This window comes from Lathyrus oleraceus, chromosome 2, assembly GCF_024323335.1.
Source record: "Lathyrus oleraceus cultivar Zhongwan6 chromosome 2, CAAS_Psat_ZW6_1.0, whole genome shotgun sequence".
Classification (NCBI taxonomy): Eukaryota; Viridiplantae; Streptophyta; class Magnoliopsida; order Fabales; family Fabaceae; genus Lathyrus; species Lathyrus oleraceus.
This window is the reverse complement of record NC_066580.1, coordinates 21,313,526-21,337,361: the sequence shown is the minus strand read 5'-3', so window position 1 is coordinate 21,337,361 and position 23,836 is coordinate 21,313,526. Positions and strand designations below refer to the sequence as shown.

At 39.1% G+C, this 23,836-nt stretch overlaps 1 protein-coding gene and 1 non-coding gene across 2 annotated transcripts; one reads left to right on the top strand and one right to left on the bottom strand.

Moving 5' to 3' along the window:
• The first annotated feature begins 12,784 nt into the window (after nt 1–12,784).
• LOC127121699 (uncharacterized) lies at nt 12,785–13,480 on the top strand. The gene is made up of 3 exons (XM_051052148.1): nt 12,785–13,007; nt 13,098–13,260; nt 13,353–13,480. Exons 1-3 carry the CDS (start codon nt 12,924–12,926, stop codon nt 13,478–13,480), a joined length of 375 nt encoding a protein of 124 aa, XP_050908105.1. The 5' UTR covers nt 12,785–12,923.
• A 3,647-nt stretch (nt 13,481–17,127) lies between these two features.
• On the bottom strand, nt 17,128–17,200 carry TRNAR-UCU (transfer RNA arginine (anticodon UCU)). The gene has a single exon. It is a non-coding gene; the product is annotated as a tRNA-Arg (tRNA).
• Between the last annotated feature and the right edge of the window lie 6,636 nt (nt 17,201–23,836).

Sequence of the window (23,836 nt, the reverse complement as noted above, 5' to 3'; positions counted from 1 at the left end):
TTTGCCTCACAAAAGTTCCCTCCGCATTTACGCACAAGCTTCATGATATTATGATCATTCCATGGACATAAAGCCTCAGAACATACTTCTTGATGATTACTTCAATGCGAGAATTTCTGACTTTGGACTAACCAAGTTGATGAACATGAATCAAAGCAAAACCAACACTGGCATTAGGGGAACAAAAGGGTATGTCGCACTTGAATGGTTTAAGAACATGCCTAATCACAGCTCAAGTGGATGTGTATGGTTATGGTGTAGTGTTACTTGAGATAATTTCATGTAGAAGATGTGTTCAAGAAATGGATGATGAAGATGAAGAGAAAGCTATACTGACAGATTGGGCTTATGATTGTTACAAAGATGGTGCTGTAAGTGCATTGGTTGTCAAGTCATCCAGAATGCCATAGATGTTGTTGATCTGAAGATGCAATCGACTTTATTGTCTCAACTTTTTTTTTTTTATCAAGTTGTGACATTATCAACCCATCCATATGGTTGCCGGGTGATACAGAGAGTCCTGGAGCACTGTGAAGATCCTAGCACACAGCAAAAAGTCATGAATGAGATTTTAGGAGCAGTTAGCATGTTAACCCAGGATCAGTACGGCAACTATGTTGTCCAGCATGTCCTTTTCTACAAAATTGGATCCTTGTATAATGTAATCACAGTTGCACCAATTACACAGAATATTGTTCCTGCCACTTTGGCCAATCCATTTTGTTCTATTTTTAATATTACTGCCATTAGAAATGTTGTAGCAGGGACAGAATTTTGTATTGCTGATAATCTTTATCCGGTCTTCCATTTCGAATTGAATTGTTTGTTTTTTTTTTTTTTTTTCACTGTTCTTTTTCTTAGCAAGTGAAGCTGTGTAACTGTTCAAATCAACACCTTTCAACGAAGAATTAGAACTCAAATTCTGGTGAGGAGTAACTGGAGCAACTCCTTGAACAGTAGCATTTGTGGTTTGATTTGTGACCCTAGATGGTCATATTTTTACAATTTGAGTGTTGTTTGTGGCTGGAATAGTAACTGCATCTTGTGATGAATTTTTTGCGTGCCCTTGTGTTGTTGGGAGATGAAGATTGAGATTGAGAAGTTGCACTGGTAGATCTAGTTGTGGAAGTGTTGTTTTACCACATGTAACCGTACCTTTGGTGTAATTTGGATATGGACATGGATTTATTTTAGGGTTTTCGGAATTGGGTTGACTTTGGTCATAGTTGACCAAAAAGTCAACTATTGACCAAAGTCAACAGTTGGTCCAAAAGTGTCAATTTTTGTGTATTTTTTTGTATGGAATCAAAATGTAATGAAATAAAATTGAAATGGATTAATAAAATGGTTTGAAGTTGGTTTCCAACTTGTTTTGCCTTATGACTTGAATGTTTGACTTTGAAAAGAACATGACTGATAATGCACATGAACAAACACCATGACTTTGGACCAAGACCAGTCCTCATGCAAAACCAAAGTAAAGCTAGGCCAAGCATGCCAAACCAACATAAAAGATTCAGGACCAAAATCTGGGTATGACAGCTGCCCCTATTTAAACATCTTCAACTAGAGAATATGAAGCAAGACGTTCTTCATATGATCATTGTGGGAGATGGTTAAATACTAAGAAGACCCGGATTTTGATCCTTAATCCCCACGAAATAATTAACCATGTCTGTCAGAATCGGCAACGAAGCAATCCCAAAAGAAGAATCCGTCTGGTACGGTGAAAATCGGCCTGAGCACCGAAATAGAGAGTTGACCCATGGCCTGAACGCCGCACTAAGCACCGGAATATGAGAGTATCAATGTTGGTCTGATCACCGGAAATCTGGTCTGAACACCACTTTGATCTGGATATCGAAAAAAAACTGGCCTGAATGCCACTTCGGTCTGGATACCGGGAACTGGCCTGGACGCCACTTCGGTCTGGATACCGGGAAAACTGGTCTGAACACCACAAGTTCTTCATCCTGACTGTTGAGAACTTCTTCGATCTGGGAATCGGAAACTGGCCTGAATGCCACTTCGGTCTGGATACCGGGAAAACTGGTCTGAACACCACAAGTTCTTCGTCCTGATTGTTGAGAACTTCTTCGATCTGGAATCGGAAACTGGCCTGAATGCCACTTCGGTCTGGATACCGGGAAAACTGGTCTGAACACCACAAGTTCTTCGTCCTGATTGTTGAGAACTTCTTCGATCTGGAATCGGAAACTGGCCTGAATGCCACTTCGGTCTGGATACCGGGAAAACTGGTCCGAACACCACAAGTTCTTCGTCCTGATTGTTGAGAACTTCTTCGATCTGGAATCGGAAACTGGCCTGAATGCCACTTCGGTCTGGATACCGGGAAAACTGGTCCGAACACCACAAGTTCTTCGTCCTGATTGTTGAGAACTTCTTCGATCTGGAATCGGAAACTGGCCTGAATGCCACTTCGGTCTGGATACCGGGAAAACTGGTCTGAACACCACAAGTTCTTCGTCCTGATTGTTGAGAACTTCTCCGATCTGGAATCGGAAACTGGCCTGAATGCCACTTCGGTCTGGATATCGGGAAAACTGGTCTGAACACCACAAGTTCTTCGTCCTGATTTTTGAGAACTTCTTCGATCTGGAATCGGAAACTGGCCTGAATGCCACTTCGGTCTGGATACCGGGAACACTGGCCTGAATGCCACTTCGGTCTGGATACCGGGAACTCTGGCCTGAACGCCACTTCGGTCTGGATACCGGGAAAATTGGCCTGAATGCCACTTCGGTCTGGATACCGGGAAAACTGGCATGAATGCCACTTCGGTCTGGATACCGAGAAAACTCTTCATGTCTATCATCATCGGCGAAGATAACAAAACAGTGATACGTGAGCCGGCACGCATGCCAAAGACCTATGCTGGGGATAACAATCGAAAGATTGACCAAAGAGTGCATGAGATATATTATCTATAGCCGTCAAAATGCAGATAGTACACTCGCATGGAAGATTACCCATAACCGGGTTGTAGGTTGTCAAATGAATAATCGACCGAAAAGAAAGGCATCAGGGTACCAGGACTAGGCATGCAAAAGATGACCAATCAAAAGAGGATAAAGTTGCTAACTCGGAGCAAATACCCAAAAGAAAGGGGAAGACTCACTGGGGACAATTCTGCTTGATCAAGGCAAGTATCCAGAGGGGAAAAGAGTATCAATACCGCAAGCTGGATACTGATAACTGCAAAGAGGGGATTACATCTACCGGTTTGTAGGCAGAAAACCACGGAAAAGTAACCAGTCATCGATAGGATGAGCACACAGGGTTAACTCCGCCAAGGGGATGAAAGTGGGATTTTACAACTACCAGCTAGTAGGTAGAAAACCACAGAAAAGTAACCAGTCATCGACAAGATGAGCACACAGGGTTAACTCCGCCAAGGGGATGAAAGTGGGATTTTACAACTACCAGCTAGTAGGTAGAAAACCACAGAAAAGTAACCAGTCATCGACAGGATGAGCACACAGGGTTAACTCCGCCAAGGGGATGAAAGTGGGATTTTACAACTACCAGCTAGTAGGTAGAAAACCACAAAGATAGGACTTACAACTACCGGTTTGTAGGTAGAAGCCACAAATTCCGCTGAGGATGAGATGAATGAGTGCCGGTTAGCGAGCGACTATTCAATTATGCCCCAGGGAAGCACGGGAGACAGCCAACAAGAAGCCAATTTAGGATCGATCCAAAAAGGCAGACTGAATCAGGACTCATCCTAATGAGGAAAGAACTCAATAGGGAAAACCCATCCCGTTAGGGAGGGAACGGAAACAACCGTCATCCACGAGGATATAACTCAGTGGGGAGCTGGCAGTAAAGGATAAACACTTTCTGCTTAAGGGGTTGGATCTACATGGAGAGATCAGACACGCCCACATATGCTAGGGGAATTGAACCAAGCTTGCAAAATGATGCCAACTTCGGGGAGTAACACTGCTGGGGATACCCATTCAACTAAGGAGTCACTTGCTGGGAAAACACCAACTTCTCAACCATGCTGATGAATCCAATTCTGAAGCCGATCCAATGGTGCGATGCTAAACTCTTTCCAACAAACCAATCTCGGCTGGTCACCACGGCCTAGGGCTAATGGACATGTTTGCAATGTTGATGCATGAGTTTTTTTGTTTTACACAATGCCCCATGATCACGGAAATGCTATGCACTAATGATGCAATATGCTATGCTTATCTAAATGATGAATGCATAAACACACGTCTCCTCCAGAGACAACACCGGGGAACTCCAAGAACTGTGCTGAGGATCCTATAACATGTCAACTTCCATCCTGCTGGGGAAAGACAAACCTTGCTGGGGATGCACTCCATCGAACCCGAACTGCTTGGAGATTACCCTGCTAGGGGAGGCAACCCATTCTTATCTCTACTGGGGATGATTTTCTCCGAACCCGATCCGCTTGGGGATCTCACTGAGGGAAAACCATCAACACAAACCCTACTGGGAAGGCAGTAACCTTCAGGCTCGCTGAGGAGACACTGATCTCAAATCCGTTAGGGAGGATCTACTGGAGAGATCTGTATCAACAAATAGCAGGAGACAACCATCAACAGATACACGGCAACAGCTGCATCATGAGTATCTGAATGTTATGATTATGCATGTATGCATAATACCTAAAAATGTATGATGAATGCTGACAAACAGACGTGCTCAACACACAGGTCCGGGAATCAACCATCTGGTACCACTCTTCCGGAGGGAAAACCAAAGTCACCAGAGAGACGAGAAAATCCACAGGAGACTGGGATATCAGGGAGCAACACCATCCTGCAGGGGAGGAAGGCCACCAGAGGCTTCCGGAGGGATCGTCGGTCACAACCGGAGAACATAGCTCAGCATACAGGCGGACGCGCCATGACCACTCGTGCTGGAGATCAGAGATACCATGAAGCAACTAGATCTCTGATAAGGATAGATAGGCACCGGTAAAGCTCATCATGCCAACAACTCCGCTGGGGATCTACCTGAGGACATGATGGAGTACTGGATGTCAATCCACCAAATACTGAATCTTCCAAGAATAGCACCCATGCTGGGGGAGGGAGGAAGATTGCTCTGCTGGAGAGAGGAAAGTTGAAGTCTTCAATAAATGCTCTGCCTAGGACTGCCCCACAAAAAACGTCCAAACAGCAAACTTGCTAGGGATGCCCCACAATAGGGCTCAAACAGCACTCTACTGGGGATGCCCCACTATAGGTGCTAATAGGGACTTGGAAGAAAAAAAACTGCACTGTCGGGGACATGAAGATGAACAACTTCAACCAACACTACACTGGGCAATCTCGCTGAGGAGAAACCATGAGAGGTTCTACAGGGAAAAGATACAGTCATGCTCGAGATACGAACAATTGTCTTACTTGTTGGTAATCATACCGCCCTTGGGAGAGCACTGTGGGTCTCCTAAGTATCCTCCCATCATTGTGAATATTCACTTAGTTTGAGAACAAATTTGAAAAATTTATTTATTTTGAAAAACAATGATACTTTATCAATTAAAACATGCAAAACGTTTGTTGAGTTGAAACAAATAAGAGTGCAAATAATTGGATAAAAGCTCAAATTGATGTGATGGAATGGTAGTCTGCAAAGGGCGAGACTCCATAGATTTGTACAAGTTTGAAATCGGTGATATATATTGGAGAGGGCTACATTGAACATAATGACCCTTACTCTACCATTCTGAATTTCGATGTATTCAGAGCTTCAGTCGACGACGCATCGAGGATTCCTGACGGATGACAGATATAGAACACAGTCTTGTCAAGATGCAGTTACTTGCCAAATCCCTAATTTTTGCCTAGATTGCCCCAGTGTGAGGTGCTCAATCTAGCGGGATGCGAATTCTTTTTTTTTCAATGTCTCTAACTTTTGCCTGGATCGCCCTTTCGGGTTTTCAATCCACCGAGACGCTCCTTTTTGCCTAAGTCGCCCTTTGGGGTGTTCGACTTAGCGAGCTGTTTTGTTTTTTCTCTTTTAGGCGAAGTATTTCTTGACTGCATCGGAGTTCCCAGGACGAGTGAACTTCTCCATTCATTGTTGTAAGTGTCAGAGCACCGCCTGAACAGGCTTTCTTGACCACATATGGACATTCATAGCTTGGGGGTTCACTTGCCCCTAGAATCGGGCACGAAAGACAAGACTTTCTTGAGCACAAGGTCACCTTCTCGGAACACACGAGGCTTGACCTTCTTGTCGAATGCTTTCTTCACTCTCTGCTGATATGACTGACCATGACACATAGCAGTTGATCTCTTCTTTTCGATCGAATTCAGCATCAGTCAACTTGGGACTTTGAGGGTGCTATTTTTTCTTTTGTTTCTTTCTTTCTTTTTCTTTCTTTTGATTTGGGTTTCTTTTGATTTTACCCCCTCCTCTTTCTTTTTTCTCTTTTTTTTCTTTTTTTTTTTTTTGATGCCCCAGTTGGTTGTTCTGCTGATTCTCGAGATGCAGCTGAGTGATCTTCTTTTCTTGCTCAAGAAGTCGGGAAATACCGTCAGGAATCCCTTCAACATCATCTTCGTCCGCTTCGAATACAGGGAATTCAAAATTGGGAGATGACGTCCGATCATTATGTTTAATGGGTTTAAGAAACAACCTGCATAATGATTTAGAGATGAAAAGCTTTTTGAAAAACAAACAAGACAATCGTTATGCAGATGAAAAGATTGCTTTTATTCCTGTTTTTAAGGTTTTTTGTGATCACCAATTTCATGCGAAAAGCGAAAAGGGAAAACAAATGGAAAAACAAATGTTTTAACATGAATTTATTTGAATGAAAATATCATTGCACAAAATGTTGCCAACAATGTCATCACTTCTCCTTTTGGCATGGGAGAAGGGTTTTTTAAACAAAGTGATTATTACTCTGACTTATGAACGACTGTAGGAACACCCACAGTGACCCATTTGTGATAGATCCCACCAGGGATAACAACTGTCAGTATCCTTTGCATCAACAACTTCTGCTTTTGAACAAACCTCTTCGTTGAAGATCTTAGAAGAAAAGCCACCGCCGGCCCGGGGCTTGCCGTCTTCAAGCTTGATTAACACGGGGACCTAAGTCTTCAAAGCTCGGAATCCCTGACCTCACAAGGTCTTGAACCTTCATCTTTAGCTGGAAACAACTATCCACATCATGACCAGGAGCACCCGAATGATACACACAATGCTGTTCAGGCCTATACCACCACCGAGGGTTGACGGGTATAGCCGGCGGGTCTCTGGGAGTAATCAAGTTCCGCTCTATCAAAGAGGGATACAGCTCTGCATAGGACATAGGGATCGGATCAAAAATGATCTTCTTCCTCTCATTACTCGTACTAGCTTGATTACCATTGGGAGGCCGGTAAGCCTGCTGCTGAGGACGATGTTGTTGATGCTGATATTGCTGAGTTGGTCTTCTCTGCTGTTGTTGAGTTGCTGGAATAGTCACAGCAGCAGCCTGACGATTCTGTCCTCTATTGGCACTCCTCCGACGGTGCACAACTTTTGTTTCACTTTCTCCCCTTTTGGGTGCCCCAGAGGATGGCCTCTTAGAACCGGAAGAACTTGAAGAGCCAAGATGGCGAACCGGAGTGCGGGTTGCTCTGACATTAACAGTCTCTGCAGCAAGAGGCTGTTCACTGATTCTGGTCCCCTTCAATTTATCACCCACGGCATAATCATTGACGAGAATAGTGACAGCAGCATTCTCATGAACAGGTACACCCACTGGTGAAGCACGGCGGACTGGTGGAATCATGGCTTCCAGTCCCTGGGCTAAGGCACGCAGCTCCTCTTGCCCCTGAACAACTCCTTGCATCACTGTCATGAACTGGGCCATGTTTGCCCTCATCTCGGCCAACTCAGCTTGGACTTGATCCATACTCCTCTGATGATTCAATCTGGTTGCGGTGCGGACGATGATCAACAATCCCGTCTCAGTCAAAACCCAGAGTGAGAAGTCTCTCCCAAGCATGTCTGCAATGCAAGGATGATATGTGCATGATATGCATATGATGCGGATGCTATTTTATCATGAATGATCCTGAAAAGGATATGCACATGCGAGTTAACTTTTTTTTCATGCATTATTATTTTTTTTGAAAATAAACATGCTATGATGCAAAGGATGGAGCCAAGACTGGCAGGTTGTGCATCTCGGCACACAGGATCCGAAGCTTCGGCTTGAACTCTGATCACAACCATCTGAAACCCAAAGTCGTCTGAACCAAGTCATCTGAACCCAATCTGAAGAACCAATTCATCCTCTGAGCAACCTTAAATTCAGCCCAGGGATCCGAAATAAACGGAACTCTCTGATCAATACCGGGGTCAAACCTCCGGCGTCCAGAAATAACGATCCATAAATCCGACTCAAGATCATCAACACGACATTACTGGCAGAAACTGTATCTGTAGAGATCAAACCCTCCCCTCACTGGTAGGTTCTAAGAACAGAAGTTTGTCAGCTTTAGCCCTTCAGTCGAGAATAATACGTTTACCACTGAAGGTTCGGCATTATTACGGGATAAAAGACCTCCGCTGACTCCCCTCAACAGGATATCCTAAAGCAAGTTCCCAGTCTCGGGGTCCTCGGATTGAGCAGCGAGAATGCGCCCACCAGAGCTAACATAATCACGTCTCGGAGGAGAGGCCTCGACTGAGTTCTCGGGAAATGGTTACCAGAGTCGACGATTTCTAAAGGAATATCTGTCGTTATGGAACAGCCATAGGACAGAATATATCCAACAGAAACCTCGTCTGGAATGTGGGTCTCACGAACGACTTAACGTAGCAACATACCACGCAAGCCTCATGACTATCCACTCTAGCACCTATGTGTACACTCAAGCCTGGGTAGTGGGCTTATCTCTCATAGAACAGTCCCAACCCAACAAACAAACAACCCCCAGATACAGCAAGCATATGTACATGAATGCAATAAGGTAAAGCAGGTAAATGCGGAAAGTAAATAACTGTACAAAAGAATAAACACCCAACAAACAAGAAACCTACAAAAGCTAGGAGGGACTCGCTTAGGGAAACTAGAGGTCCCCAGCAGAGTCGCCAGCTGTCGCAACCCGAAAAATACGGTATGCGATGCGAAAAAAACAACCGGCGAAGAAGAAATGACAGAAGAGTCGCCACCGTGCGTTATTTATCCCAAAGGAGGGAAAGGAAACGCTCGAAGTAAACCTGGAAAAAGGAAAGGAAAAGACAAGGTCTCGCAACCAAATCTTGGGTTCGGGAGTCGATTATGCGAAGGGAAGGTATTAGCACCCCTACGCATCCGTAGTACTCTACGGGATCCACTCTTGTTGTTTCTTGTCTAAAGGGTGTATGTTTATCTAATGTACTATTTACTAAAAGGGTCAAGAGAAAAAAAATGACTCGCACGGATGTCGCATCCACTGCATACGTATCTCATCTGGAATGAGAATCAGAGTCTTCGTAGCTCGGGTACCTATGGGTGAAGGATAAGTATGCTCGCTAAGACATCGCGTCTTATGCCTACGTATCTCATCGGGAATGAGAATCAGAGCAAAACGTAGTTCAAACTAACTACGGGAATGAGGGTCTCGATTGCACCTAGGGCAAGAGAAAGGGAATGTCTCGATCGCAACGAGGGCGAGAGAAAGGATCGCAACGAGGGCGAAAGAAAACAAAGATTAGTTGTTAGTTGTTAGTCAAACTCGGCAAGACATCGCATCTTGTGCCTACGTATCTCATCTGAACATGAGAATCAGAGTTGCCGTAGTTCGGCTACACGCACGCCAAACAAAACAAGACACCTACACACAAAAAGGTGGCAAACATGGAGCCCGACTGCCAATCACTGGACTTACATCAGCATCCGAACCAAACACACACAAAGGGGCAAACGTGGAGCCCGACTGCCAATCACTGGACTTACATCAGCATCCGAACCAAAACACACACAAAAGGGCAAACGTGGAGCCCGACTGCCAATCACTGGACTTACATCAGCATCCGAACCCAACAAACCCACACTGGAACCCGAATGCCACTCGATGGACTTACATCAGCTTCCAAGCACACAACAAGCACAAACAAACAACAAATCGCTAAGGAGTCGGGAACTCGAGCCTAGCAACTGTCAGACAAACACACACAAAAAAGGGGAAAGTGCCCGGAGAGGTCTCGCACGACCTCCTGCCTACATACCTCGTCTGGAACAAGGATCAGGGTGATGTAGTTCCCCTTCATAGGGGGTGCCATCTGAACATGGACTTAGAAAGAAGGACACCAGTTGTGTCAAAGGAGAGTGGGCAATGTGTTCACGTCCTAGCAGTAGGTGTCGCAGCTCGCTGAATCGAGTCTTAGGCGGTTACCTCTTTGCAATAGAACGGACTACATGCCACAAGATCGGAGACGCACGGAAGGTCTAAAAGTGGGGGAAGCTCTGCCCTAGTGTTGTCATGCAATATGTACTTAAGTGTTTGGATTTACAAATGGGGATATCTACCTAATGTTAGCATGCAAAGAATACGGGAATTCTACCTATGTTATCATACAAAAGGATATGGGAATCCTACCTATGTTATCATGCAAAGGGTTCTATCTAATGGGTGCTACCTAATCGGAACAAGAATCGACGAATGGAGCAAGGAGAAGTGTTAGGGATAAGGGTAGATGGCGACGCATGAAGCAATCGACTTACAAGGTTGATGGCGATGCATAAAACAATCGGCTTACAAGGTTGATGGCGATGCATAAAGCAATCGACTTACAAAAGGGTGGATGAATACGTGCTGGTTCTGTTAGGTTTTGAAAAATGATTACTCGACGTTGGATCGAGGTTTTGGTCTTGTTTTGAAATGGTTATCGGGTGTTCATTTTAATTCTTGTATTAACAGATGAATAAAGAATGAAAGAATAAATATTATACATTTCATGGGAGAGGGGTACATTTGTTACGAATGGGGATTGTTCATGGCAAACAAACAATAATAATACATGCCTCATACACCATACAAGTAGGCCACAGTTAATCAAACAATTAAGATATTTAAACAAGTATATAATCAAATCAAATAATCAAAGAATGAAATGAATGAGCATTAAACAATGTATGAGTGTAGGTGCGAAGGAACCGGCTCATTGTAAGAAAGCCCAAGAGTAAGCTATGTGAGGTTGATGGCGATGCTTAAAAAGCAATCGACTTACAAGGGTGTGAAAAAGGGGCTCGATGTTAAATCGAGAAAAATATGATTTTTTATAATTTTAAAGTGGTTTTGAATGAATGATGAAGTTAAAAGAAAACAAAGTTTGCATTATTAACAAATGAAACTGTGAGTATACAACATAAACATGAAAAAAATGAATGCTAAAAAAGAAAGGAAATGTTATATGTGGGTATCGAACCCACCACATAAGGGGAGATGAGACTCCTTCCCCTCCACCCGGCCATAGGAAATCAACTATTAAACTAACAACGACCAAACATATAAACAAGAACAAATAAAAAGAATAATAATAAGAAACTAACAAAAAAAGAAATGGGCCGGTGGAGTATGTCAAACCCAAAGCCCACGAAGCAGTGCCCATATCACCAAAACAGGAAAAAGTCAAAAGCCCAACGGTCACCCTAGCCGCATGGCTGTTGGGTGACGGAAGCAGAAGAGATCTCTCATGCCCATGCCAACTGTCGGCATTTATGATGGGTGGCTGTAATAGAGAACCAAGCAAGTCCCAACACTAAACCCAACGGTCAACAATAAATGGGTGCAATCATTTCAAAAAAAAGAAGAAATTAAAACGCAAAGAAAGATGTTTAAAGCAGAAGTCTGTAATGAAAAGTAAAAAAACAATAGCCTCTCCCCTAAATGAAAACCATTATTTCCAGAGAAAACAAACCTTCTCGTTTTAAGGAGATCCACAGACGAATAACCGCGACACCAACGAACGTCGGCGACGAAAAAAGGGACTCAACCGGAAAGCAACGAACAGACCCAGCTACGAAGAAGTCACACGACAATTGGGGCAGCGGACGCTTGCACCTTTCACTCTTTCACCGATCGATTCCACTCTACTGCACTAAAACTCGCCTCCCTTGCCTCCGATATGAGCTTCAATCCATGGTGGTAACAAGGTCTAGTGTTCTTTAGACTTTTCCTCCTTCACCTTCGTTGATTAGGGTTTTTTCTTTTTCTCGCCGCTATCTCCTCTTTCTCCATTCTAGGGTTTCATGAATAGTAACCCCTTTTTATACAGGACCCCCCTCTTTCCTCTGCTGCGTTTTCTGCTGTGTAGTGGAGCCTTCGTACGGAGGATGTTAGGGAAATTTTGTCCTCTTTCAGCAGGTGGTCCCTCCTTTAATTTCTCTTAGGCTCCTCAACCTTTACCGTGAGTAACAGGCAAGTCACTACTGTAATTTTTGACACACTTGAAACAAATGGAACGTGACGCTTCTGGATTATTGGAACGGGATTGTATCAATCTGTAACTGTTATTGTTGATACTTGCAGGAAATGAAGATATAACAGACGTGACAACAGGAACTGGTTTGGTTATGCATGAGAACACTGCCGCATTGGTGTGAACATTTGTCTGGGCTCCAACTCCGGAATTTGTCACATGATTTGCTCCATCATTTTTCACGGTTTCCCCCAAGGTTGGTGTTTCAATTTATTTAGTATTTTGATTCAAAAAAAAAACAGCTTCTTATGGTTAACAGATGCATTGGCAGTTATTGGATTGTTTGCTGCAAGTGTAACGACGACATCAGAACTATGACTGGGATTCTGGATGTCGATTTCCATTTGATTTTGCTTAGGTACTTTAAGGGTCTTCAATATATTTGAATGTGTACCATTTGAAGTGACACCATCAATTTCACCAGCAGTCCCTTTCCTGCTACTAAGAGCATGAGCAGATGGGTGAAGAGGGTTTCGCCGTTGACGAGGAACAAGAGAGGGTTATTAACAAACAGGCTCGCCAAGTATGTTCAGGTAAAAAGAGTAAAACTTCAATGAAAAGGTATTAATCATTCTCTGAATAGAAAGAACATAGTGATGCCACAATTTTTTTTCTGTTGACAGTTTTGTATCCATGTCACGTGCTGCTTGATTTCCCAAAGAGCTCGACAGCATGTGCGGAGGAGGCACGAGTCTGGCAGTCAACAACCACCAGTGTATGTGGTGTTGGATGCTGCAATGGTTCCACTTGGGGAAGATATGGGAACACGTCCAGATGCAATAGCAGGTAACACTGGTGCGTAAGGTTATACTGTGACTTTGAACATACTTTTAGTGAAACAATGAAAGTGTCATTAATGAGTTTATCCTTGTTTGTAGCACATTTCTCACCAGAAACAACAATGGGCGCACTCTCTATAGTTAATGATGAATTGGAATTCTCTACAGAGCAATCTGAAATCTTTTCCTGGTATATGAGAATTCGAGTCCCTTTCCATGTGAATTAAGCTTGGATTATCTGAAAGAGATTTAGCATTTTGAGATTGTCCATGCCATCTTTGCACCGTAGGTGAACTATGGTCATTCTCTACATCTTTAGGAGACGGAGTCTCTTCAACAGATTGAGCGATTCCGGACTGTCTCACCCCGAAATGACTGACTGAAGCTAAACTACAAGGTATACTTATTTTGGAGTAAACACTCACTTCCACAGCCAACAATGATGCTTTTGATGTTTGAACGTGGAAGAAAAAATTTACAGGTGGAGCTTTTAGCTCAGAAGTCACTGAAGGTTTTGAAGTAATGAAATTTTCAACTCGGCTTTTGCTTAAGCATAGATCCACTAACATGTTTGAGTTGGTAAGAGTACTCAAAATCCTATGATCCGTTACGAAAACTCGAATCTGAGACGATAACTCCACAAATAGCAGTAGACGCTAATGTTTCTATCGCGCTCAAGCTTCCATTTTTCTGCAGCAGTAAACTCAGTTCCTCTAACTGTCTGTGGTTTGTTTCGACTGGTTTTGCAGGCTGTTGCTGCTGCTTGGTGGTAAAGTCATGTTTGCTTAATCTTGAAATTGTTCCTCTTCTGGTTTACAGACGACTCAACCATCGAAGTTGAATTAACGGGTAAGGCTGAACTAACTTCATTCGAAGCAGTAGCAATGCCAGCAGATACATTAACATAAGCCACTGTGTGATTCTCAACTTGTGGGGCAGTTGAGGTTGTAGAAACATTCAAAGTCTTCTCTAGAGAAAGATTACGTTTATGTTTATGATGTTTTGCTGTCCATTTTTCTGTTTCTTCAGGTCTGCAGGATGCCGCTCGGTTGTCTGGTATGGGATGAGTAAACATAAAAAAATCAGACCCTGATTCTGCTGTTGATGAGCCACTGCGTCGCTCCTTTAATGATTGTAACTGAAAGGAGTCAAAATTGTGCCGTTCATTGGACGCCCTGGTGATTTGCCTCACAAAAGTTCCCTCCGCATTTACGCACAAGCTTCATGATATTATGATCATTCCATGGACATAAAGCCTCAGAACATACTTCTTGATGATTACTTCAATGCGAGAATTTCTGACTTTGGACTAACCAAGTTGATGAACATGAATCAAAGCAAAACCAACACTGGCATTAGGGGAACAAAAGGGTATGTCGCACTTGAATGGTTTAAGAACATGCCTAATCACAGCTCAAGTGGATGTGTATGGTTATGGTGTAGTGTTACTTGAGATAATTTCATGTAGAAGATGTGTTCAAGAAATGGATGATGAAGATGAAGAGAAAGCTATACTGACAGATTGGGCTTATGATTGTTACAAAGATGGTGCTGTAAGTGCATTGGTTGTCAAGTCATCCAGAATGCCATAGATGTTGTTGATCTGAAGATGCAATCGACTTTATTGTCTCAACTTTTTTTTTTTTGATCAAGTTGTGACATTATCAACCCATCCATATGGTTGCCGGGTGATACAGAGAGTCCTGGAGCACTGTGAAGATCCTAGCACACAGCAAAAAGTCATGAATGAGATTTTAGGAGCAGTTAGCATGTTAACCCAGGATCAGTACGGCAACTATGTTGTCCAGCATGTCCTTTTCTACAAAATTGGATCCTTGTATAATGTAATCACAGTTGCACCAATTACACAGAATATTGTTCCTGCCACTTTGGCCAATCCATTTTGTTCTATTTTTAATATTACTGCCATTAGAAATGTTGTAGCAGGGACAGAATTTTGTATTGCTGATAATCTTTATCCGGTCTTCCATTTCGAATTGAATTGTTTGTTTTTTTTTTTTTTTTTCACTGTTCTTTTTCTTAGCAAGTGAAGCTGTGTAACTGTTCAAATCAACACCTTTCAACGAAGAATTAGAACTCAAATTCTGGTGAGGAGTAACTGGAGCAACTCCTTGAACAGTAGCATTTGTGGTTTGATTTGTGACCCTAGATGGTCATATTTTTACAATTTGAGTGTTGTTTGTGGCTGGAATAGTAACTGCATCTTGTGATGAATTTTTTGCGTGCCCTTGTGTTGTTGGGAGATGAAGATTGAGATTGAGAAGTTGCACTGGTAGATCTAGTTGTGGAAGTGTTGTTTTACCACATGTAACCGTACCTTTGGTGTAATTTGGATATGGACATGGATTTATTTTAGGGTTTTCGGAATTGGGTTGACTTTGGTCATAGTTGACCAAAAAGTCAACTATTGACCAAAGTCAACAGTTGGTCCAAAAGTGTCAATTTTTGTGTATTTTTTTGTATGGAATCAAAATGTAATGAAATAAAATTGAAATGGATTAATAAAATGGTTTGAAGTTGGTTTCCAACTTGTTTTGCCTTATGACTTGAATGTTTGACTTTGAAAAGAACATGACTGATAATGCACATGAACAAACACCATGACTTTGGACCAAGACCAGTCCTCATGCAAAACCAAAGTAAAGCTAGGCCAAGCATGCCAAACCAACATAAAAGATTCAGGACCAAAATCTGGGTATGACAACATGCACATCATAATATTATACATTAAGCACATGTAATAGTTCATCACTAATAGGACTTTCAGAACAAATGTTCCTCACCAAATAGAACTTTCGAAACAAAGGTTCCTCACCAATTAGACTTTTGGAAAAAACGTTCTTCACCAATAGGACTTTCGAAATAAAGGTTCCTCACCAAATAATTGGAACATAAGCATACATGATAGTATAACATCACCAATAAAGTTATAATTAGCATTCATATATGGTCCCTCACAAGTTCTTCAATTAACTTGCTAATTAAGCATCGTGTAGAGATTTCACGTAACTTGCTTCAACCTAAGCTAATCCACTTACATGCCACATAATAAGTACACGTTTGGTCATCCTATGGTGGGGTTAATCGGACTCAATAGGAATTAGATTGGATTAAGAACATAGAACTCCACTATGTTATAACTCTTTGCATTAGCTTTCCAATGTATTCAACCGCGTGTCAACCACAACCACAATTCTCATTTTATGGTGTTAGCTCTTGGTGAATAACTGAGTAAAATTATGATGGGTTAAATAAATTCTTCTTTAGAAACATCAAGTCTTTTTTTCAAACTTAATCGAACACACATTGAAAATCTTTTCCTCAAGAAAACCAGTTGAAAAATCGAATAGGGGGTGCACGCCTTCTTACTCCTCGAATAATCAAATAATTGACGTACGTCATATTGCTCGAGCTTTCGTCTTCTGAATAAAATACTTTAATCAAACTTGGATAAAAAAGGAATAGGGGTGCACACCTTTCTGCTTCTCGAATAATCGAATGGTTGGAGTATACTTCACCGCTCGAATTTTCGTCTGCACTCTACACCATTGAAGGAAGATGGATAATCAGAAGAAGAAGAAGATTAAGGGTTTTCAAAATTCCATTCAATCTTTCGATATATGGGTTTGGGATTTAGGGATTTCAATTGAAAATTGATTTTGTCAAATAAAAATTGCTTTTAATTTTATATTAATTTCAGGGAGGAATGATATGCAATAAATGAAAGTTTGATATAAAAATAGGATGTGGCACTTAGGATTTGTAGTAGTGTGTTTTGATTGGTCAGAAGCATTAGCTCCCTTAAAAATAAGATATATATTCACATTGTTGATATTATAGAATTAAAAATTATCACACCTGGTGGGACTCGAACCCACAATCGCTTGATTAGAAGTCAAACGCCTTATCCATTAGGCCACAGGTGCAAATTGTTGGCAAAAATGTTTGTTGTTATTATTTATTTAATATACCTGTTTGCAATACTCATATATATATATATATATATATATATATATATATATATATATATATATATATATATATATATATATATATATATATATAGTATGTTTGTATTGATTTTTATAGTCCCCTTCAACAATTATTATAGCAAGTTGCCTAGTCTTAAATTTCCTACAACCATGGATATCAATTTTATACCTAATTTTGACATCAGTCACCACCTCTGACAACTTCATCTTAGTATTATTTTTTAGTATGTCAATAATTAATTTTACAACTTATTATATAGTGACATTTTTGTTGATGAATACTTTTCCACATTTGTGATTGTGAAACATCTTCACCTTGAATTTTGTTGTTCTTAATACTCTACTAGATAATATAGTGTAGTGACACTTCTTGTTATGCTTATATGTCATCCTACATCTTCTATCATCATTTTTGACAAATCAAATTTCCCTGCCGTTCAGCACGTTATGCTCGAGTATTGCATCTTTAAAACGCCTCAATAAGGAGAATTTCATTCCAATCATGAATTAGAAATGTTAGTCATTTATACCTAATGAAAGTAGGTTTATCATCACTACTATCATCCTTTGTTGCATTTTCAAGTTCATGAGTGATGTATTTATCTTCTATAACATGTTATTTTTTCATATTTAGTCTAATAAAATCAGGTGGTAGTGACGGGTCACAGGTGGTCGTAGCACCGTAAACATCATGTGTTTTATTAGTTTGACCTATATTTGCAACTTTTGTGAAAACACGATCAAACCCTTCATCAAACTCATTATTCCTCTCTTTCTCACTATCATTAAAATATATATCTCTAACTGATTCACTACCTATTTCATCTCTTGTACCATCCATCAGTCAAGTGATCAACATCCTCATCAATATTAATACTTTTTCACTTATTATTTTCTATAATATGATCAATAAATGTTAAATTTATCAATGAGCCTTTAAGTTTAACATATATTTCTACATCATACTTGTTATCTTCAACACACTTTGATATTTAACATGTGTAGCAATCATTCTTTAATTAATTTAAATCCATATAATGTAAACAACGCAAATATTATAGTGTAAATACCATTTAAAATATAATGAAATACAAATTTACATAAAAAAAATATGATATGAACTACTATGAAATATAAGATTCATACTAATATACAGTGAAATGGGATAAATTACAATCTATATACAAATACGATACAAAATATTATAAGTATGAATGACATTAAAAATGCAATACATGAAACAAAACATAAAATACAAACAATAAAGTTAGTGATGATTATAAATGTGAGGTTTAGAATTTAAAATATTGTCTACTTGATTCAGACTGTTCTTTAGATTTTATACTCAAATTTTAGGGCTCATAAATTCTAGAATCTTTTTAAGTAATTATTTCAGAAGACAGGTGTATTAGGATCATACCAATTCTTGTTATTTATTCATTTTCTAGTTCATCTTGCTTTTTTAGAACTTAGTAATTTAGTTTTTCATGGATTGAGCCTTAACCAATATCAGAACAATATTGATACCTAAAATTCATTTAAAATTCATTAATAAAAAATAATTTAAAAATAGTATAGGAGAATTTATGAAGCTTGATCGTTAGTTAAGCATCCAAAAAAAGAAAATTGAATAGTTATTTTGAAAATATTTAGATCCATTCGTTAAGAAAAGAACCATGCTGAATATGAATCGTCATTTTTCAACTTACTCTCACAATGGAAACTTATCATCACCTTTTCATCACACGTTATTTCTTTAACGACAACTCATAGTGCAAACAATAAAGCAACACCACTAAGAAACCAAACCAACAAACAACAAGTCATGTCTTGTGTTATTTGCTATGTTCATGGAAAATTGCTCTTAGTAAAGTCTGAAAGTATGTTTTTTTGGTGCCACACGAATTAAACAATATAACATGATGTGTTTTACTCGGTTCTTTCAATATCATTAATCTTCCTTAAGCTTTCATGTGTAGCAATCAATCCCTTGATCCTACCGATTCTTTGAGCGATGAATTGTCTGAAGATTTAAGAAGAACTCCACCTTATCCGTAATATTCCACACAACCACTACTAAGGCAATTTAGAGAGAAGAACCTACTACTTTTCAATGGAATTTGTCAGCACCATTGGAAATCATCTTAATCTTGCAAACAACTTGAAAATCTCAACCAAATCTTCAGGAACGATTAGTTTAAAGAACGCACATCCTTCAATCAATTACAAATCTCCCGTTATCAAGATATGAATCAAATTGAAGTTGAAGATGCACGAATTTCTTTGCAAGAACTTGAACTTTCAAAAACAGAGGAAATTGATTTTTCTCACAAAATTACACAAAAATGAATATTGATTTGTTGATTCTTTACTTGAGAAATGATGACAAAAAGATTTTAAATGTGCTTGAGATTAAGCACTGCAAAATGGTTGAAAAAGTCAGTTAGATTCTAATCAAGAGCATTCATTATTTGAATCAAATGAAAAAGTGAAGTGGAATAAAAGAAAAAACAAAGTTTTTATTTGAATCATGTGTGATTCGAATCAAAGACCATGTGATTTAAATCATGTGTTAAATCTGATTCGAATTAACAGGCTGAGCTATTTGAAAAATATGGAAAAATTGTATGATTTGAATCAGGTGTAAAGTTTTATTCGAATCAATTGAGTCAGAGGTGACCCGGAGTTTGATTATTCAAATCATGTGTTAAATTTAATTCAAATCAAATGGTTTGAAAATTTATGGTTTGGCTGTGTCCAAAATGATTTAAATCACGATTTGTGCTTGATTCGAATCAAACAACCAAAATCCCAATTTTTCAAGATTTTCAAAAGACTTTGAGATTTTTATTTCCACCTAACTTGAATCAATAAGATATATGGCTCTTATTCCACTGACGCATGCAATTGATTAAAAGCATCATGATCAAGTTCAAACACAATCAATGGTTTATGCATGATAAAAACGAATCATATCAAAATTTGATCCAGAGACGTGCAATCATGAAAGAGACTTAATAATCAAAAGTAAATCAAAACTAAAGTAACAATACAAGCAACAAAATAACGGTATTGGGGTTCTCCTCCTGAATGTATTAGGGAGATGTAACTACATTCCCCATAAGGGATTTCAAATCCTCAGACAAATGGCTAACTATTTGGATGAATATGGAAAAGAGCGACTTTGATAGCATTCAAGACAATAGTTTGAAAGACACTAAAAGGGATGTCGACTCCAAATTCAAACATAATACGCGTGTACAAGTAGAATATTCACCTTCCACTCCTTGAGGTCGACGCATGCATGCCTTTTCTATTTCTACAAAATGATCTAAAACTAAATCAGCTTCATTTATGGTGTTTGATATGTGTAGACATGTCTCAAAAGCCTATACCCAGGTGTCATCATGGTACAACGGACCAACTCTTACCACCTTGTCACATGAATTAACACTTCCTAAATTTGTAACCTCCATAAGTGACCTAGCCGATCTTGGGGAAGAAGACAACAAGTCAATATCACTGGCACTAGGAACATCGTGTAACTCTCAAACATATTTTCATCTCAACAAATCTCCAATCTACTTGACCATCGTTTAGTTTCAAACATCGAGTCCACAACTCATATCTCTCCAAATATGTTTTAGGTTATAATAAGAAATGAAAGGAAACCAAATAATAAGAGAAAAATACATGAGTTAGAATTTTGGGGGATTTAAATTTGAGTAAATGAAGTAGCAGTCGAAGAGGACATTTTTTGCAAAGCAAGATGTATAAACTGAAATGGTGAAAGGAAGAAAAGGAAAATCAAGCCAATATAAAGCGAAAACCCTAAATATTATGAAGTAGTCGGCAAGATTAGACATAGAGTCGAAAGTTACTACTTTGGCCTAATTTATAAGTAAAAAAGATAAATTTCATGCTTATTAAGAAATATAGTTAAGTGCATTTAATTTCTTGATTTCATGTGAAAGAGATAACACAATTACTAGTATACCATCTATTAAATTGTCTTCCATTAATAATATTAAGTAATTAATGCATAGATACTTTTGAAATAAAGATATTAATTGCACATGGATTTGTTGACATTTGCTTATACTTAAGGCCAAAAAATTAGAAAACTTTTGCTTATAAATAAGGCCGGAGGAGTATATCCCTGGGGAGGTAGGGAGGAAAAAATCATGTACTAATTTACATGTTCCTAAGCCATTTTAATCATTAGACTAGTTAATGAGGATTATTTAATAAAGACGGTCAAAATGAGGAACACAATAGAGTATAAGCTTGACTAATGAAATAAATCCAGGTTATTAAGAAGTTCTCCCCAATAGTATCATGCTTAAGGGATTGTTTGCTTCCGGAATTTCTCAATTAAGCACTTCAGACCTACAAACAACGTGCTTGGGGGATTGTGAACCAGTATATACACAAAGCATAAGTCAACGTAGAATCAATTAAACTCGAACCAACTCACTAGGACCCTAGAAAATACTTAAAATGGTATGAGCAAATTCATGCCGATCTTGAGTGGAACCGGCGCGGCTCGGCGATATAAAAAGTGGGTGAGCTCATTCGGCCTTAACGTTGGGTCAGCCTGGGGTGAGGAAAGGAGCCCAACCTTTCTGACTCAGTGATGATTCATAAAACGGTTATGATGATAGGCTTTAAACACTAAAATAAATCAATTAATGGGAGATTAATGGAAATGATAATCATAATAGTCTTTTGAGACAAAAAGACACGATTAAGGCTTTATTTATTCTACCACTAGTAAAGTTACATACAATTTTGTACGTACAGTCCAAGACAACAATTTAACCATATCATGAATAGACTCTTGATTGTTCTTGTGTTACCAAAGGCCTGATCGTTCATGTATATCTCTAAATGGACCAAATAAAAACAAGTCAAACTGAGTGAATGTATGTTTATAAACTAAAGTAATATATATATATATATATATATATATATATATATATATATATATATAAAAGCATGTGATTCAAACTATTAGCATTAGATATGACACAACTAAAATTCAATCAATTTGTTAAATCTATCCATGCCTTTCAATAAAACATACAAAAATAAATATTTATAGTTTAAATTAAAAATTATAGGTTAATTTAGTTATTTTTTATAATTTAGTCATTCTTAAATTTTGATTGGAAAAATATAACTTTTAGTTCACATATAGGGGTGAATTGCAATACGATGTTGAACCAAATCCAGGATTTTGGGGTCTTTCAGCTTTGATTTGGTGGTGGGATACTTGAAAACACTCTAAAATGTATGTCAGTGATGGGCGTAAGTGAGAGGTTTTTAATTTAAAATATTGTATATATGAGAATGATGTTTAATCCACATTTTTAAATAGGTTTTTAGGGTTTTTTTTTAAACTTATAACCTTTTGTTGGCTACCCTCTAAAAGGAAAAGTGTTAGAAGATCAATGAAAGTATGATAAGACAGTCTTCCGGGTTCTGTCTACTCTGACGAAGTGTCCAACTAGAATTGATTCATGTATTACTAGAATATTCATTGTAGATAACTTCTCTATGGATCTCATTTTAGTGGTTTGACGTCAACAGTGAGACCAATGAGGATCAAGTGTTTGATATTGTTAAAAGTGATTTTGAGTAATTCAAGTGTTGTAACTAGTTAACATGGGGTGTAAGCGGTTACAGCAAGGCCATAATCACTTTTGAGTAGCAGACAAGTGAAATTATTGAGGGTGTAACCGGTTAACATCTAAGGTTAACTGGTTGCCACTGGATGTGTTTTAATTGTAGTGTCAGTTGTAATAGGTTAACCATTTGGTATAACCGGTTACAGGCTTGAGTTTTAGTTTTTTGTTTGTTTTGTAATTACATGCTTTATGTCTCAATCATTTTGTAACATTTGTATAAATGCCTTGAACGCATTATCATCTCACTATAATGTGAATATTACTTCTCTCTCTCTGTTCTTTCCTAAACTCTTATCCAACTTCCAAAGGAAGAGATAGCTGAAGATAACCTGATACCTTGATAAAGTCACCAACAAAAATTTATCATCCCTAAAAGAGAGAAGACGATATCAAAGCCATCAGAGATAAAAATGACAACTTACGAACAATCCACCATTCGCAAAAGTTCGAATTCTTGGTAAGGGTCAAGCAAAGTGTACCCTTAGGAAAGGTACGTCCCTATTGCAGGTTTTCATATAATTAGGATATGATGAGAGTAAAGAAAAGCATGTAACTATATCAACCAAAAAGCACTTAATCCCCCCAAATGGTGAAACGCCAGAACGGCCAAAATAGCAATGGACACTGGAAGAAAAGACTCTCACCAACCATAAACCAAAAATGGATTATTATCCATACATTACAAATATTATAAAACAAAAGCTTAAAACCTAAATAAGGTTCATTTTACAAACAGCCAAATAAGAAAAAGTAAAATCGCAACATTATCATCTTATACGACCACTCTTTACTACTCTACTAGAATCTATACCAACTGTCACTATGAAAACATTAGTGTTTAATAGGATGGATGATTTGTTAGATCCACATGCCTACATTT